The 19,504-nt window shown below is 40.6% G+C and overlaps 2 protein-coding genes across 3 annotated transcripts in view; one reads left to right on the top strand and one right to left on the bottom strand.

Moving 5' to 3' along the window:
- Usp44 (ubiquitin specific peptidase 44) overlaps window positions 1-732 on the top strand; it is a 34,167-nt gene extending 33,435 nt beyond the window's left edge. Inside the window, exon 6 of the mRNA XM_048418642.3 lies at window positions 477-732. Coding sequence (XP_048274599.3) covers window positions 477-676 — 200 coding nt within the window. The 3' untranslated portion in view covers window positions 677-732. The remainder of the gene's footprint in view (window positions 1-476) is intronic.
- A 3,226-nt stretch (window positions 733-3,958) lies between these two features.
- Metap2 (methionyl aminopeptidase 2) overlaps window positions 3,959-19,504 on the bottom strand; it is a 28,428-nt gene continuing 12,882 nt past the window's right edge. For both annotated transcript variants that reach the window (XM_048418646.3, XM_048418645.3), the window contains exons 5-11: window positions 14,425-14,586; window positions 12,510-12,691; window positions 11,031-11,125; window positions 7,826-7,922; window positions 5,926-6,029; window positions 5,341-5,456; window positions 3,959-4,639 (exon numbers count right to left, since the gene is read on the bottom strand). In XM_048418646.3, the coding sequence (XP_048274603.1) occupies window positions 4,387-4,639; window positions 5,341-5,456; window positions 5,926-6,029; window positions 7,826-7,922; window positions 11,031-11,125; window positions 12,510-12,691; window positions 14,425-14,586 (1,009 nt within the window). In that variant the 3' untranslated portion in view covers window positions 3,959-4,386. The remainder of the gene's footprint in view (window positions 4,640-5,340; window positions 5,457-5,925; window positions 6,030-7,825; window positions 7,923-11,030; window positions 11,126-12,509; window positions 12,692-14,424; window positions 14,587-19,504) is intronic.

Genomic DNA, 19,504 nt, shown 5'->3' with positions numbered 1-19,504 from the left:
TTCCTGCCTGCTTTTCTTAAATTATCCTGACTACCTTTTGCCTCTGGGCTTTTATCTTTCTCTATTTCTGTATCTTTCTTTACTTCTCTCTCCGTGACTGGCTGTCCCTGTTGTCCTCCTCTCCTTCTTCTCTTGCTGCTCTTCTTCCTTGGTTCTCCTTCTGTTCATCCTCTCTGCATTCCAGCCCCACCTATCCTTGCTCCTGCCTCACTGCTGGCCATTCATCTCTTTTTTAGGACCATCAGGTGCTTCAGACAGGCACAGTAACAGTTTCACAGAGTTAAACAAATGCAGTGTAAACCAAAGTCACACACCTGACAATAATATTCCCCACCACTGGAGTAACACTCTCCCATTGTAAGGAAAATGAAGCAGCCATTACCTTTCCTTCAGGAAACCCCATTTCATTACAGAGGGTTTTGTAGCAGAAACGTTTGGAACTCTTACAAATATCCACTCTCTTTGCTTCACCCTAGGGTTCTGGGTCCACTGTAACGATTCCAAGCTAAGCATGTGCACTATGGATGAAGTACGCAAGGCCCAAGCTTATATCTTATTTTATACTCAGCGAGTTATTGAGAATGGACATTCTAAACTCCTGCCTCCTGAGCTCTTGTCCAGTAGCCAACATCACAGTGAAGAAAACGACGCCTCTTCTAACGAAGTCCTTAGCTGATCCAGAGTGGGCGCTCATTATTTGTATATATACTTTTTAAATGGGCTGACTTACGATGCTGAGCCTCATTGTTTTTATTTTTAATTATGATCAGTGCATGTTACGTTTAGACATTTTGTATTTAACTACACAGGTTTTTTTTTTACAAACTATAAATATATGTATATCAAATATAGGCCAACTAAACATTTTTCAATTATTTGAGTTTTATATTTATACTTTTATTGTTTACCTCAGGCTATTATTCACCTCTTATATTTTGATGTCTTAATTGCCTCAAATCATGAATTTGTGCAATCTACTAAAGAAATTCAAGTGACATCATTTTATATATATTGTTTATCTTTTGTAGCTGTTTTCTATAGATTCTAAATACATGGGAAGGTTATGTTCTTCAGAGTCTGACTAAGAAAGCCATTGATACACTCACTTCAGTTGTCCCCTTGAAGGTAAACAGACTGGAAGTCAAACACCAAAGGTTATTCCTGAGGCTACGTGCAGAAGCATAAGGCTCAGAATAGACTCAATGCAGTTGCTGGTCTTTCACTATATAGTTTATTGCTTCCGTGATTGTTTTTTATCGAGTACAAACTCGTAATGAAAACAGCAGATTCATAAACAGTGTACTTAAATGAACTTTGGAACTGTGGGCAGGGGAATACACTTTATAAAGTCACAAGAGCTTGAGTTTAGCAAACTTAATATATGATGATGTCATACAAATGTAGTTTATCTTGAGAATGAGTTGATTTTATGTTTAATTACATTAGTAGAGCTAGTAAATGCTTGAGATTGTTAGTTCAAAAGAGTAAGAAGTCTTAAAGAGGGGGAGAAAAGTTTAGGGCAGAAGAAACTGTTCAAGACCAGTGAGTGGTTTCCTATACCCAGGACCTCATTTTTCCCCAAAGTAACCTACCTATGCCTCAATCTTTTATTCTTGCTAGGATTATGTGACTACCGGGACCCTCTTAGGGCCAGGGTTACCTCTTTAAAAACACTATGTAAACTTGAATTTTATCGAAAGCAAGACAGTTCTTTTGCTGTGTTCTAAAGAAAGCCCTGGTGCTGCCAGCTTCATTTATTCAGAAAGGGGCGACAAATCACTTGTTCAAATACAGCTGGGTATTAGTCAGGCTGAAGATGTGTACTTACCGACACCTATGCAAACTGTTGCCTAAACTGTTAAATTACCTCATTAAAGATTTATGTGGTAAAGGTACTAAGTCCAGCCTTTAAGTTTGAGGATTGTTTCTTTGTTTCTTCTTTAGTGTTTTTTTTTTTGGGGGGGGGGAACAGTTTCTCTGTGGAGCCCTGACTGACCTGGAGCTTGCTTTGTAGACCAGGTTGGCCTTGAATTTACAGAGATCTGCCTGCCTCTGCCTGTGTGCTGGGATTAAAGGACTGTTCCTAACTTCCTGACTTTTAGGAATAAAAAAGTGCTGCTGTCTGTCACCAGAACAAAGGTGACCTGGGCTTTAGCATGTGGTGGAGTACCACACCAGAGAATTATAGTATTTTCCCACTATACTGTGTTGTGAATCTAAAATTACTCTTTAGGGGAGAAAAGGAGGGGAGCATTTTGAAAAAACAAATCCCAAATGATAAACAGAAACAGATTTCTTATTAAATTCCTGAGATCTCAACATGGATACCTACATTCTAAGTTGTTTTAACAACAACAACAACAAACTAATAGTTTGGGTTGTAAATAATTTACTGAAGGCACTACTGATAACAGCAAACTAAGACTTGTTGCCAATATCAATAAGAGATCCATCACTACATGTAACAATGACTTTGAGAAATGAAAGCTAGTAAGGAGGGTTCTTCTGCGTGCCAGCTTTCCTTTAGAACAGCAGTTTTCAACCTGTGGGTCGCCTAAGACCATCTGAAAACAGATTATTTACGTTACAATTTACAATAATAGCAAAATTACAGTTACGAAGTCATTTTATGTTGGGGTCACCACAACATGAGAAACTATATTAAAGGGTCACAGCATTAGGAAGGTAGAGAACCACTCACTGATCTATAAGGTCATACTACTTCCAACCATTTGGGGAAAGAATGATGCTCCCAACAGCTTTCTAAGTTTGGACCGCACAAAGGAAAATGTGCTGACAAAGACCTTGGAAAACCCTAAAGCTCTTCGTTGGGGATCAGTTTTGAAAATGCTGACTTCAGATATGACTCAAGCTGCTCAAATCACATACCCGTGAATCCAGAGCCACAGAAGGAGGAGCCAGTTGGGGAGCATCCTGCACAGTGTGTGAAAACAGACATCGTGTTCAGAAGCAGCAGTGTGAACAATAGCACTGTAAACACGCAGCTGAAAACTAGGTTGTTCCCCACAAAGAAAAGCAGCATTCACTTAGAGCTGGAACATAGAAAGAACAGCTATTCAGGCAGAATACGATCCAGGTCCATAAATCTTGTTGCTCTTCTTCAGGGACCATGTCAAGCAAAATTAAAACCATAGCATCCCAGAGGCAATACAGCATCACTGTGCTAAGGCATATACAAATTAAGGCTTAATCTGGGCAAGTAACAAAAACAAACTATGATGGAACATTTGTATCAAACCACACCTAAGAAACTAAGCAGTTAAATAATTGGGCTTCCAAACAAGCTAAATGTTGTATCCTTACATTCAAAATTACATTCCTGACTTTATAAAAGAACCTCATTTCGGGGGAGGAAGACAGAGTTTCTCTGTAAAGTCCTTGTTGTCCTGGAACTTGTTCTGTAGACCAGGCCTGTGCCTGAGTGCTGGGATTAAAGGTGTGTGCCATCACAGTGTAATTTGTGATGTTAAGATACTTAAACTTGTGAAGGGCCATGAGTGTTGAGTGTTTGGCTTATGAAGAAAAAAAGTCCAATTTCAAGTTAGCTTTTTTAACTAGAACAAGATCCAAACTTCTTTTGCTTATGGCTTTAATGTTGTTTTTGTTACCTAATTTGTTGACTACATACCCTATAAATATGACCACTGAGTTAAGGGACTTTGACTCATGAAGGTTTTTAAAGTTGGCAGAATCTTTCCCTATGATGTGTAAATAGGTACACCTTCCCAAGGACAAGAAAGAAGAATGTTAAACACGCTTCTCTACAGAAAAGCCAAGCGTTCCTAAGGAGGCACACTCCTTTTTACCCCCCCCCCACACCAAAGACCTGGCAGTCATCTGGCCTGCAGAAAATCTGTAGGCATCTACAGCCCGCATAAAGAACAGCATCTATGCTTTAGTTACTTTCTGCTTAGAATTACAACCATAGACATTAAAATGTAGCTCTCAGACCTGAAAATGTTTTTATTTAGAAAATGGACTTGAGGAAGGTTAAAAAGCAACACCAGAGGGCACAAGTGCAGAACTGGATGTATGCAGTCATTCAAAGCATTCAAGTAGGAATATGGCAATATAAATATCCAAAAAGCATCGCTTAGGTCTTCAAAACAAAATGTGTAAGTAATTCCTAACTAGTGAGCAGTGCAGCGTTTCCTAGACGGGAGAAACAGTTAACATTAAAGTCTTGAAAGCCTTTTCCTTGGTTAATTACATGTAGACAGTCTGCCTTTGATCAAACTCCTTGAAACATGGATAAAGGTATTACACAGGTCCACTGTTAACACAGACAACATGTTGCAAATTACTTGTGGTATAATGTGTTCCAACAAAGCTTAGAAAACAAAGTTGAGTTGGCTTTGGACTAATTTAATAGTCATCTCCTCTGCTGACGACTTCTTTACAGGTTGGACGCAACAGTATGGTGTGTTCAAACTGTGCTGTGTACGACCCTTTGATGTCACACAGTGGTGGATATGGATCTACTATGCCCAAGTCACACAGATTCTTCAGAGCCATTAAGTATTTACTTTCACCCAACCGATCCAGCCATCTGCGACAGAAGGCAAGGGTGCCAAAGTTTTCATTGATGACATTTAACAGATGTTTTGTTCTTGGAAGCCTAAGAGGAGAAAAGCAAAGATTAATAGCTGGGTAACTAATCAATTTCCCCCATTATAAAACTCAAATCTCAGTCAACGCTGCACCTGGACTCTGAGTTCACAACACTGTCTATTCCTTTACTGATAATAACTGAGAGATGTAATGGCCCAAAGACACAGCTGAGCACGAACCTGCTGAGATCACTTAAGTATGTTAAATTCCTAAATGAGAACTATGGAAGTCAGAGGGCTCTCCCATGAAAACAAGAATCCAGCCTACAACCAATCTCTATCAAAAGAAAAAAGCAGTGTCAACTGGGATAGGACATTTACCAATAGGAAAAACATTTAACTCCTAAACCTAGCGGGGCAGTGGTGGCGCACACCTTTAATCCCAGCACTTGGGAGGCAGAGGCAGGCAGATAGATCTCTTGAGTTGGAGGCCAGCCTGGTCTACAAGAACTAGTTCCAGGACAGGCTCCAAAGCTACAGAGAAAGCCTGTACCTAGACTCTAGGAAACAAATACTGCACTAGCAGGAACTGTTTGAACGTTTGCTGCTCTCATTTCCACTCCAGAGTAATTTTTCTGTTGCATTAGAGAAACCCAAAGGACTCAATGATAAGACTCCAAACTGTAGCATTATAAATATCTCACCCAGTATGTCTGTCCTACTGTTACCCTGGAAGAGATGTGCATCAGTCATAAATCAATAGTCTCACCTTATTGGCACATGTCCCACATCGAAGTTTTTCATGTAGTGTGAACATTCCATGTCGTCATGAACAACACCCTTTCCTGTGCTACCAAAGGTCTCAATGGCATACACCTCTCCTTCCTTCGAAACACAGACGGACCAAAGAGAGAAAAACAATTCAGAACTAACCAGCTTCCCACAAAATAAAGAAGTTAACAGGAAATAGGCTTCTCAAAGTCTTACTCGGCCTGGCTGCTCAGCCTTTGTCACTGGATATCCCTTACAAACTGACGGGTGAATTTTGTCACTGCTGTGCCCTAGTGCTTTCTACAGACAACACTTAGGACAGTCTCAGCACTCATTCAATAGTGAGTAAATAGTACAGCCCCAGTCTTCACAAGCACGGCACAATTTCTCCTAGGGTCCGTAGATATAGCAAGTTTGTTTTTGTTTAATGTTTATGTAGCTAGGAATCTTAGTTTAAAAAAAAGTACAACTTTCCATAGACGTTTAAGTGCTGGGCAGGGGGTGGGACTTGGAAGGGGGAACAGCGGTAGTGCACCTTCCTAGCATGCCAGTGCCCCTTGTTAACGGGGAATGACTCACATACCTCCATTCTTGTAGCCTCCCCTCCTTTCACAATGGGCACCGTTTTCCCAGCATGTATTCTATAAGGTCCAATTGAATGTCCATTTAGATTACGGATGGGTTTCACTGTCATAATAAAGAAATAACATTTAGGCTCTCTCAAGGAAGGCCCACAAATATGATAACCAAGAAATCACAGAAGAGGAGGGTCCAGGTCAAGGCCAAACCCCAACCTGGGCTAACTCCTGTGATTGCAACCAGTTGCATCATCCCAAGGCCCTGACTAGGATAACTTCCCGCCCTGGGAATAATACCAGGCACAGGAAAGAGGAAGAGGAACTGGAGACACCTCGGCAGCTCTGTGCAGACAGGAGACTGCAAGAACACGCAGTTGAAGACAGTGAAGGGGACTCATTAGGTCTGCACTGGGAATGCAGGTGGAAGCCAAAGGTAAGAGTGGTGTTGATATGTGCACTAGGTAGATCACAAAGCCTCCACTCAGGGTAGGCAGGCCTGGCCAACTAGAAGTGAGTCCTCTGTCCCTCCCCACTAGGGGACTGCTACATGCTAGGCGGTTAGCTTCTTAGTGATAGGACCAGACTGCATACAAGACTGGAATGCTGGTTGCATCCGCCCTGGAAAGGAAGAAGCTGCAGCTGGTATAGTTAATCCATGCTGCAGTGCTATGTCTACGACCTAACAAATAGATAGTTCTAGAATATTAGGTTTAATGGGAGAAGGAGCTCTTTACTCAATTTCACATTGTATTTTTTTTAAAGATTTGTTGATTATTGGAGTCTCATGTGAGCCAGGTAAGCCTAAAAAGGAAAAAGGAAAAGCAGAACAAAACCCCCCAAAACAAACAAAACTAGTGGGATAAAAATAGAAGAGTATCAATTATCTTATTTCTCAAATTTATTTATTATATATACACCTTCCAGAAGAGGGTGCCAGGTCTCATTACAGATGGTTGTGAGTCACCATGTAGTTGATGGGAACTGAACTCAGGACCTCTGAAGAGGAGCCAGTGCTCTTAACCCCTGAGCCATCTCTCCAGCCCTCAATTATTTAAAAAAAAAAAAAAACCCTTATAATCAGATAAATTTGTTTTAAAACATATACAGCACTATTCTAAGTCTTAGAAACTATCCACCAAACCAACACAAGGACAAAAATAAACCAAACCAAAGAAAAATCACCCTTGGCTTAACAGTTTCAAGGCCAACACTGGATACAATGAGACCCTGTCTCTAAAACATAAAGAAATTACAGTTTTGGTTTTTTTTAAATATTTATTTATTATGTATATAGTGTTCTGCCTGCATGTATACCTGAACACCAGAAGAGGGCACCATATCTCATTACAGATAACTATGAACCACCATGTGGGGAATTGAACTCAGGACCTCTGAAGAGCTGCCAGTGCTCTTAACCTCTGAGCCATCTCTCCAGATCCTAAAGGTTCTTTTTAACTATTTTATTTACTTACACTTAAGAAAATTCAGTTAATTTCTCCTTTTTATCTTCCACTTAATTTCTGAGACCCCTTCCTGCAATTTCATGACTTTCAGAACAGCATTAGAGAGAACGGAGGAAAGTGGCTAGATGATCGGACTGACCGTGATGGATGCAGAGCACCACAAAGCACAAGTGACCGGCTCTGACAACTGCACAGCAGCAGCTGAAGACGACAACAGACTAACTAGCCTCCGAATTCTGAATGGGGCTCAAAATAAACAAGCAGGAGAATCACCAATGAACGAGACTCTGGTTTCCTCACTCATCCATAATGTTCCAAAAAGTCTGGTTCAAATATGAATGTCATCGTAGCTACTAATTAGCTCAGAAAGTCCCCAGAGAGCTCCCATAGTACTGCTTCCACAGACACCAGCTGACCCAAAGCCTACTGTAAAGAACCATACCTTGGTAAGTCTTCCCATCTATTTCTACTTCATAGGACTCCATAACTTCTTGAATGGCTTCACCAACATCACAGAGACGAACATCAATCCCAGCACACTAAAAATAACGTGTATTTTAATTTCGCAATAAAGGACAACCAGAAAAACTAATTTGCATATTACAAATAATTATAAGACTTTGTGAAGGATGTCTAATAATGCACAACAAATTAGACCCAAATTTTCTTTGCCTGTGAGATCCGCAGTATTGTTTATTTGGAGAAACATAAGGAATATAATGAATTACAATGGGGTGGTGGCAGCTGGAGAGATGATTCAGTAGCTAAGAGAACTTGTTCCCCCTGCAGAGGAAACATCATTTGGTAATCAGGATCCAACATGATAGCTCAACTGTAACTCCAGTCCCAGGGGATCTGATGCCCTCTTCTGGCCTCTGAGAGCACTGCACACACGTGGTACACTTAATAATTCAGGTAAAATACTCATGCACATAATATTTAAAAGCATTTATATTTGGGAATCTACCAGGAATCTCTGTTTAAACAAAATTACATTAGCAGAATCTGATCTCATGGTATGAATCTTGGAGTCAGTCATCTTAAAACCTCCAGGAAACACATCAGGTGGTAAAGTTAGGTCAATCAATACTCTCTTTTAGACAGCAGCAGTGCTCCAACCACAAGGGGGATACATGGGAGTACATTCCTGCAGTTCCACATACTCAGAAGATGGAAGCTCTCGAGAAAGAAGCCTGAGACCAAGTTAGAGGCAGTCAAGACAATATTGTGTCTGTCTGTCTCTGTTTCTCTCTCTCTCTCAACACACACACACGCACACACACACACACACACACACGGAATCTATTCCTGAGGGCAGTTCAACAATTCATCAATGTAAACACATATTTTGAGGAAAAGGCACAAATCATTTCAATGGGATTTACATTTAGAATATACTTTTCAATATAAAGACTCAACAAAGTAAGAAAAAATAGAAAAACTACCCTCAAAAATAACAAAAGCTTCAGGAGAAACCTACAGGAAATACGGTTGCTGAAACCATCTCCTCGAAAGTCAGAAACAAGGCAAGATGACTACCCTTTGCTGGTTTTGCTTAACATGTGGCTGAATGTTCTGTCCAGAACAATTAAGCAAGAAAAGAAACAACTGCATCCAGACTGTAAAGGAAGGGGGAAGAAACCTCTCATCAGGCAGCGACTGCAGGTAATCTCTAAACAGTGGGCTGGAGAGTCGCCCAGCAGCTATGGGCACAGGGCTAAGCACAGCTACAGTCTTCACAGGACTCAGGAGTGGTTCCCAGCACCCACATGGTGGCGCACAACCATTTGTTACTCCAGCTCCAGGGGATCCAGCCCCTTCTGGCCTCTGAGGGCACTGCCTGCCCATGGTACATATTCATACATGCTGGCAAAATACCCACACATCCACTCCCCCCAAACCTAAGCTGAGACCCACAACTGTAAACCTTTCACAGCAGACAGTCAAAAACTTCACACTACTGGATCTGACTGGTTTTATATCAAGGGCACAGGCAACAATACAAAACAAAAGCAAAAAACCAGACAAAGAAAAAAAAAAAAACCCTGCACTTCATATGATGAGAACATTCCAGGTAGCAAACAATAAAATAAAATAAATAATAAATAAAACAATAAAATAAAAGGCAACTTTAGGTAGAAAATATTGGCAAATCATATGCTGGATACAGGACAAAGATCCATAATAAACAGAGAACTTCTGAACTCAGCAATAAAACAAAGAACTTGATGTATATATATAAACATGTACACGTGGGTACAATACAACATACAGAAGAGAACAAGAAACCCTAAATACTGGAGGATAAGGACTGAAACTGAACACAACATAAACACAAGCCCTAGCCTTTTAGAAGAGGACACAAAGGGATTTCTCTAGTTCAAACCGTCTTTTTCATTTCTGATGGTCAAAGTGCACAGACACATATCCAGCAGCGGAAGTGTGAGCTCCAGCGTGACATCCCACAGCGTCCTTTCTGAATGGCTACTCTACTCTAGAGAACTCGCATCATCTATCGAGTCTTCTTAATTTCAGTGTGAAGATTTTTTTACTTGCAACTTTTTTAAAAAAGAAAAACAAAGCCGAAGACCTTCAATAGGTAATTTGCCAAACCCCACAATAAGCCAACACATAAAAAGGTGCTCCCCGCACTCATTAGGGAACGGCAAGTCAAAATTACAAAAAGACACGATCTCAGCCCCATCACGATGACAGTAAAAAAAAAAAAAAAAGAAAAAAAAAAGCCAAAACATCCAGAACAATGACCACACACTAGAGAACGAGAGCTGAGACACGAGCACGTATGGCGGGAACAATGCAGTGCAGTCCCTGTGAGAAAGTATGGCAGCTACGAAAACACCCAAAGGAATCTAAGATGGTAACTTCCATAGGACATGTACTTTAAGACACAGAGATGTGCCGGGCGGTGGTAGCATATGCCTTTAATCCCAGCACCCAGGAGGCAGAGGCAGGCGGATCTCTGTGAGTTCCAGGCCAACCTGGTCTACAAGAGCTAGTTCCAGGACAGTTGGGGATACAGAGAAACCCTGCCTTGAAAAACCATAAAGAAAAAAGGAAAACAGGCAAAAGAGACAGACAGACCGAATGTGAGGGGAAGCTGAGTGCTTGCTTCAGGGCCTGGCACAGAGGAAAAGGTGAATCTGCACAGCACAGAGGCTTTGGGGGCAGTGGAATACTGTACTGTATTATACTGGGACACTTGCCATTCTGTATTTGTCAAACCCCCAGAATACAAACACCCCAAATACAAACTGTGGGCTCTAGAAGATTATGAAGAGTCACTGGTGGTGAGGTGACTTTGTTGGAGACTCTGGCAGTGGAAAAGTAATGTTGTGTGCCAACAGAGTTTATATGGAAATTTCCCTATCTTCTACTCAGTCTTGCTGTGTAAATAGAACTGTTCAAAAATAAAACATATTAACAACAAAAAAGGAACAACAACAAAAAATAATTTTAAAGGCAAAAGTAGATCCAAATTGTTTAGTAACCATAACTATTTCAGAGTTCCTGGTACAGGAGGATAAGGCCAGTGAGTTCTATAAATCACCTAAACTACCACGTAGACCTTAAACAACCTATGAGAATACTAAAAACAATGTTGTTAAACAGTGCTGGAGTCCACATACCTTTATTCCAGTATTAGTAGCGTCTTTTACAGCTTTTAATAATATATCATATTTGGGATTAAAAGTAACAGTAAAAGCACAATCAATTATTCTACCTGAAAGAGAAAAAAAGGCCATCTTTAAATTAATTTAACTGTTAGTAGATTTACCTTCCTTACAGCACTTACCTTACTAACCCTACCAGTTAAAAGTTAGAAGATGGCATTCAAGTTTCCAGAGATGATTTAGAATCAATGATTTCAGGATAAAATTTGTAAATTATAAGCTATTACATAGTGCTCAATTCGGTGTTTCGGCAGACAAGCCAATAAACAGAAATAAAATAAAACACGGAGGAAATATGGACAGCAGTATGGACAGAGAAAAAATATATAGTCACAAACCCCTAAACACAGTGTCACTTATCCAATTTAGCAAAACCTTAAAATCTTAAGTAACTATTCAATCTAAATTCACTTCATTGACTGTTAAGTAATATACAAAAGGTACATTAGGTGTTATGAGTTTAGAGAAATTTAGAAAAGCAAACATATACACTGATGAAATAAAGTTCTACAAATACTATTTTGTTGTCCTTTGAAATGAGGCCCCATGTATTCTAGTCTAGCCCCAACTCACTATGTAGGTGAGGATGCCCCCTAACTTCTGATCTACTTCGTAAGTGCTAGAATTACAGGCACTACCATACCCAGTTTTAAAAAAGACAGGGTTTCAGCAGTGTTGGTGCACGCCTTTAATCCCAGCACTTGAGAGGCAGAGGCAGGCAGATCTCTGTGAGTTCGAGGCCAGCCTAGTCTAAAGAGTGCCAGGACAGGTTCCAACGCTACACAGAGAAACCCTACCTCAAAAAAACCCAAAAAGATAGGTTGTCCTGGAACTTGCTAAGTAGATCGATCAGACAGGCCTTGACCTCACAGGGGCCCACCTGCCCTACCCTAAGATTAAAGATGTGCACCATCAAACCTGTTTTGTTTTGTTTTGTTTTTAAATGGAGACAGGGTCTCAGGATGTGGTCCTGGCTATTCTAGAACTCTATATAGATCAGACAGGCTTTACGTTCACAGAAATCTACTAGCCTTTGCCAACTTAGTACCGGGATCAAAGGCACTAAGCCACCATGCCTGGCTTTCAGCTTTCTCTCCCTAAACGTGACACTGGGACTGAATGTTAGACTATTGAGTTAGATATCCAGCCCTAGCAAAATATTTTGTATTTGAATAAAACAATGACTTGAAAGGAAAAAAAATATACAATCGTTTATGAAAACAAAGATACACCAATTATCCAAACAGTTTTCAGGTTAAGTAGGATGCTTTTAACCTAAGCAAACGTAAAGCTCTGCCTCAGCACAGCTTCCCAGAAAGGAGACAGAGCAAACGTGGAGGCTCAGCTTCACCAGCTCCATCTCACACACACAGAGAAAGGCATCCCTGCTGGTCCGGAGCACCGCTGAGTGGAAGAGGGATCACCTAGACTCACCACTTATGTGTGTCCCGAAGTCTATCTTGCAGATGTCGTCATACTGTAGGACTGTCGTGTCACCAGCGTTGGGAGTGTAATGTGCAGCACAGTTGTTGAGAGAACACCCAGTGGGAAACGCCAGGCCTGCGTTTAGCCCGTTCTCCTTTATCAGCTTCCGAGAACAGTCTTCCAACTTCTCACTAGAGGAAAATGGGATTTGTTTTTAGACTCACACCTTATAGCCTATCAATCCCAAAAGTTCACTAAAACCCTGGTTACTTTCTAAACATATACAACAGCTCTCCAATGAGGTACAATCAAAAAGTTAAGGAAATCAACTCCATCACAAGCTCAAGAGAACAGTCTACTCTGAACTTCAGCTACTAGGAATCAAGGTCTCACTTACAACAAACTTAACGGCTGCATATCAGACACATACACACGTTTTAACTTTTAAGTATATGAGTGTTTTGCCTGCATGGATGCAAGCACACCCAAATATACATAGAAGAACATGCCTAATGCACAAATGTGTGCACGCTTTATGGCGATACGAGAACTCAGGAGACATTTATAGAATCTTTACCTGATAAAGATTTAGTAGCAAAGGACTAACAACAGCCAAACACTGTTAACTAGAGAACTGGTTATATAAATGCTAGTATAAAATGAATACCTTCCCGCAATCTCTTAAAAAAACAGGGTCTCACTAGATAGTCCTGGCTGGCTTGGAAGTCACCATGCAGACCAGGCTGACTTCAAACTCAGAGACCCACCTGTCAGGAGCATTTATCATGAACTATTGTGGCCATGACGCAATTACAGTTTACAGCAGTTGATAATTCGGAGGCCAGCCCACCGAGAAATTACTCTCAGATGGTGGAAGCCTGCCGGGCAAAGCTGGCAGGGCCACTGACTGAAAACTTTCGCTTTCATCTGTAATTTGCTTGTGCAATAACCTATAGCATCTCCACATTGCCATGCATTTTCATGTAATGTGTACGTGTAATCCATGATTACATCTCATTCTTATGGGCATACAGATGTCCTCCACATTACCTACCGTGAAAAACTTAGAAGCCTGTTCTCTATCACTAGCCTTACTGACAGAGCAAGTTGGCCAGACATGCATCCTTCTGGACAGAGCACACACGCAACTTTTGCAGATTTTCCTTATGAAATAGGACCCACGCCCTCAGAGGACGTGTGATGAACTAGGGCGGTGGTGCAGGTGTCTGTCCTTGTTCCATCTTAGTCCTTCAAGAGACCCAGAGCACCTAACTGACTAACCATGGCCAGATATTGTTAATCACACTTAAGACATGTAAAATAATACAGGTATTCTTTGCCTTTTCCTTGGATCTCTCAATGGCTTACTTTTCTCCCTTTGTAACCTGTAGTCGCCCCTCTAAGAGATGGTCGGGACCCCCTCACAGGTGCAGCTGCGGTTAGCTATGAACTAGCTGTTAAGTTTGCTATCTTCAAAGAATGCCCGTGTCCCTGAAAATTGTCTTGTAGTTTTTTTTTTTTTCCTAAAAAGTTGCTAATGAATGGATATATAAATGCTTGGGAATTTCTAATGGCAGGAGATACAGATTAAGAAATAAGATGAACAGGAAGAAGAAAAAAGAATAATTAGAACAAGAATGGATTGAAGAGAGATTTGTAACAGAGAATTGGAATTAGAATTCAGACAGAATTAGAGGTAAGAAATTACAGGCAATCAGGAGAGAAGAATTAGGATAGAGGCGGTAGAATAAAAAGAAGAGAAAGATGAAACATGAATAGAAAGAACGTGTGGTAGAAGATCCTTTTCCTGCAGCCATCAGACTTGAGTTCCTACACTTACTGTGGCTTCTATTAGTTTTTAAGGGGGGTCCTCTGCCTCCCGCCTGGAGGATTCAGGGTGTGTCCCCCTGCCCAGTCCTCTTACCAGATCTCTATCATTGTCATCCCAGGCTTGATCCAGCTCATAACATATTTCCTCACTTGTCGATGTGCTTCTGCAGCCTCCCGGAAGTCATTCCAAATCTCTTCACTAGCCTGATCTAAAGCTTTTTTTTCTTCACTTGTAGTTCTCCAAGCAGCTGTTCGCCTTTGGAATAGGCATATCATAGTATGAGTCATTAAAACAAAACTTCACAAGAATATTAAAAGCTGAAGGATATAAAAAAATACAGCAAGCAATATAAAACATCAGTTTCTATATATTTAACAAAATTTTTGAAATATTACATTAAAAGCCACATGCTTGAAATTAATCCAATTTACATAAAACCTCTTTAAAAGATTCTTACAGGAAAACAAAATCCTCAAGTTAAGATTTCATTCATAGTCAGAGAGACTAATTTCCTACTAACAAATAATGGCAAAAAAAACCCAAAACCCAGAAATATAAGAATTCCCTAAATCAAGCAGGTGTGACTGCCGGCAGAACATACAAACATACAGGAGCCTTCAAAGGATACGACAGCTAACAGTTAAGCAGGACTTTCCTCATCACTATCTGCTGGGGAACTGGTTCCAGACACCCCTCTAATCCTTATGACTCTGGACAGGAGGACTACTCAAGTCAAATTACACTCAGGTAGAATCTCAGCTGTAAATCCCTCCCGCTGTTTAAAACTCCTAGCTCAAGGTAATGCTGTCTCAGTCAGAAGGTGTATTGCTTTAAGGTCTAACAATCACAAAAACATCTTACAATCCAGGTAGGGGCTCACACCTATAATCCCAGCCCTCTGTAGGCCCGAGACAGGAGGAATTACCACAAATCAGACCAGCCTGGGATACAAGGTGAGTTTCAGGGTAGCCTAAGGCACACAGTAAGATCCATATCAGAAAAACTAAACACACAAACTCCCCAAGTCTGCACCTACTGCGTAAGATGCATCCCCGGGGGAGGGGTGCTGGCGAAACTCTTCCTTCATGTAGGTTCATAGCCTTTGCTGCCCCAATCAATGGTTCTCCCCTCCTTTGAGGCCCTGTGACCTACCCTGGCCATGTGCATCTCTCACTTTACCACCTTGAGTCTCCAGGCCTCCCACACCACCCACGCCCTACGGATTGTAGGCACGCCCATGCCTTGTACTTGACAGAGCACTGGACACAAGGACACAAGGACAGTCAGCCTGGCAGACTCTTCTATCTAGTATCTAACAATTTTTGTTGTTGCAGTTACTATGGTTTTTGTTTTAAGAAACATCCTCATGTGGTCTAGGCTAGTTTCAAACTCCTGATTGTTATGCCCCACTTTCCAATATATAGCATATTTATTATATAGAAATGAAAGCAAGTGATCACTAAACAGCATATTTTTAAAAACACTGACTATTTTAGAATGAAATAACTTTAGAAATTGTTACAATTTTCACACATTCTTTTTGGTTGTTGAGATACAGTCTCAACTATGTAGCCCTTGATGCCCTGAAATGCTATGTAGGCAGGACTATAAAAAAGAAAAGTAAAAGTAAACAAAACATCCTTCCTTGCTAGTTTTACACATTTTTGACTTAACACATATTTGTCTCTAAACCACAGTCTGCAGATGAATCCACCTGGTGTCTGTTCTGTAAGTAAACTGTCCTGCAGCACAGCTGCATGTATAGGGTTCTATACCGTCCATGGTGTCGTCTGTGTGCTGAGTGTGTGCAAAGATCAACATCAGATTGGCTTCCTATGTCAGTTTTTGAGACAGGGTCTCTCATCAGACCTAGAGCTCATAAACTGAGCAAGAACAATTAGCCACTGAGATCCAGGAAGCCACCTATCTGTCTCCACAGCATGGGGATTATGGGCACACACCATGTTTAGCTTTTTACATGGTACTAAGGATCCACCCCCAGGTCCTCACGCTTGTATGGATCTGACTTCAGGCCTTAAATATACTAGGAAAGAGCTCCTACTGAGCAGCATGGCCAGTCCTCTACATCTTCTTTCATACAACATAACATTCAATGCCTAATACTATATAATCTTACAAGTTTCTACGTCAAAAACTTGACGTAGTTCTAAGTCAATACCCCAAAATGTTTTGACTCCTTGTAATAGTATCAAGCAACAACTAGCCACTGTTGCTGATCCTACTGTAAACCCAGCATCTCAAACTTCCTACAAAGACCCCAAAGAAATGGCTGACCTGATGGAATGGTACTGTACTTGAGTACAATAGAAACTGCTTAGGTTTGTTTTTCTGTTTAGAAATGTATGCTAACTATTCACTAGTATGACCAAATAAACAAAATAGTATATTAAAGTCAGGCTTTGACCAAGACAGAAGTAATTATAGAGTATATAACTTCATCTTTGATAATTCCTCAAATTCCCTTGTCTCTCTACCTCCCCAAAACAGGCATGTACCACCATGCTTGTTTTATCCATGTTGGTGGTCAAACCCAGGGATTTATGCATTCAAGGCAGGCATTCTACTAACTGAGCTACATCCTCTCAACCCCATCATCCACTCTCAACTCCATGTTTCATTTTGTTTAATGTTTTGACATTTTATCAGTGGGTAAGTAAAAATCAAAGACCAAAGATGGGGGAAGAAAAAACCAGGAGTAGGGGTATACACCTTTAAGCCCAGTACTTAGGAGGCAGAGGCAGGAGGATCTCTGTGAGTCTGAGACCAGCTTGGTCTAAACAGTGAGTTCCAGAACACCAAAACTATATAGACCCCATGCCTCAAATAAATAAATAACGAATAAAATAAAAAGATCAAAGGTTTCTAAATACTAACTTAAAGCAGTTACAGTATTTTGTTGTTGTTTGAAACATGTTCTCACTATGTATCATCTCTGGCTGTCCTGTAACTGGCTATGTAGACTAGACCTGCCTCTGCCTCCTAGTGGTGGGATTAAAGGTGTGTGCAGGACCTCTGGCATTGAATCTTGTACATGGAAACTTAAAAGCAAATTTTAAAATTTCATTTGCATTTTAAAGCACTGTATCATATGTGTGTGTATATACACACACGCACCTCTCTGTGTGTGTATATATGTCTTTAACTTCAAAGTAATTAAAATATAAAGGCAAGTAAAAATCCTTCTTTCTGAAAACTGGTCAAGAGTGAAATACATTTTAAATGTTCAACTACAAATAAACCATAATTGATTCCTGCTTGGTAAGAGAACACTCATCTTCTGAAAAAAAAAATAATAATGTAGAGGGGATGATATAATTAGAAAGTTTACTATTTTATAGTTTCCAATGAAAAAAACTCATAGAACAAAAATCACTAGATATTAAAATAACTAAGTGAGAAGTGGCTGAATGAAAGGCTAGCTATGCCAATGGTTCCAAAGGATCACAGATCACCTGGAAACTACAAAAACAAAAGAAAAGAAAAATCTGCCAGGCATTATGGCGCACGTTTAATCACAGCACTGGGCAGGTAGATTCTCAAATGAATTTGAGGTCAGTCTGGTCTGTGTAGTGAATTCCAGGCCAGTCAGAGCTATACAGTGAGACTCTGTCTCAACAACAACATAAGCGGGGGTGTGGGGGTGTGGGTGTGTGAAGCTGGAGATGGTTCAGTGGGTAAAGAGCTTTCTGTGGGAGCATCAGGACCTGACTCACATAAAGCCCAAGTGGGGTAAAGTAATGAAAACAGGAAAGTCCAAGGGGCTGGTTGGTGAGCTTCAGTGAATAAGAAAAAGGCAGAGAGCAATAGGGGAAGACACTCATGCATACCTCATTACATTTGCAAAGTGAGAGGGAGGGAGGCTGGGAGAAAAAGAGGGAAAGATAGGAAGGGGAGGGAGGGAGAGTGGTACTCAAACTCAGCAGGAGTAACAGGTTAGTCTGATAATACTTATACTGTGGCCTAAACGATTATGACATAGCCCTGTCAGACATGATTACTCCAAATCTAACCTAAACTTATCTAACCCTAATTACAGTTCACAGACATAACAAAAGTTTACTACCAAAGGAAAATGGAAATTTAACAATGTGAGACTTCTCTACAAGTGTAGAATTTGTTAACGGAGTAAAATGGAGAAAAACAAAAAGAGTAGGAATTCTAAATATACAGTATGTATTTACATACTGTGGGGAGTCCATGACAGTCACCTTAGATGTGAGCATTCAGATTGCATTTATGAGGTGCTGTGCAAAATCATAAAGTCAAATATCTAGCGCTTATGTTTAAATAGCCCAGTGGAAGGAATCAGTGACAGAAATCAGTGAGTGTGTGAACACCATCAAAACTGAGAGGAAGCACAGAGGACAGAGATGCTCGATTGCTCAGTGTCGGCAGCGAGTGAGACTTTATCAATGACCTCAGTGCCCACTCACTTAAACTGCCATGCGGTATAGTTCCCAGGTGCTTTTCTCTCTGCTTCTTACATTTGTGTGTATGGTGTGTGTGGGTGCACACACGCATGCCATGACACACATGGAAGTTACAGAACAATTTTCAGGAGTGATTTTCTCTTACCACAGGGATGTAGGAACTGAACTCAAGTCATTAGGTTTGGCAGCAGGTGCCTTTACGCGCCCGCCATCTTGTGGGCACACCCTAAGAATATACAATGCACACTCGTATCAGGAGGCTTTGGAAGAAAAAACAATGACTGCCTGGAGAGGCTTTCATTTGTTGGCGGCAGAATCAAGGACATTATTTTTTCATTTCAACAACATTTCCTAAGCAATATATTGCCTGTAAAAATAACAGCTGTCCTTCAAAATTTATCATGAAACTTGCGAAGAGGAATAACAAACTTCAGATATCATAATCATAGAAAATCTTAAGTTTTTAACTCCTGTTCCATGCTGGTAAAATACTCATACATGTAAAAATAAAAGTAAACCAATCTTTTTAAAAAAATAATTAAAAAATAAGAACTTATATACTGGTCAGTGGTAGATGTAGAAAAATCAGTGTGAATACTGCCAGGCAAGACAGAGTTCATACCTCTAATCCAAGCATTCAGGATGCAGAGGCAGGAGGGTCAAGAGTTACAAAATGAGTTACTGTCTCAAAAACAGGGCCAGCAAGATGGCTAAATGGGTAA

The sequence above is a fragment of the Myodes glareolus genome, chromosome 26 (genome assembly GCF_982192425.1).
Source record: "Myodes glareolus chromosome 26, mMyoGla1.1, whole genome shotgun sequence".
Taxonomy (NCBI): Eukaryota; Metazoa; Chordata; class Mammalia; order Rodentia; family Cricetidae; genus Myodes; species Myodes glareolus.
This window is presented reverse-complemented; position numbering and strand designations above follow the sequence as displayed.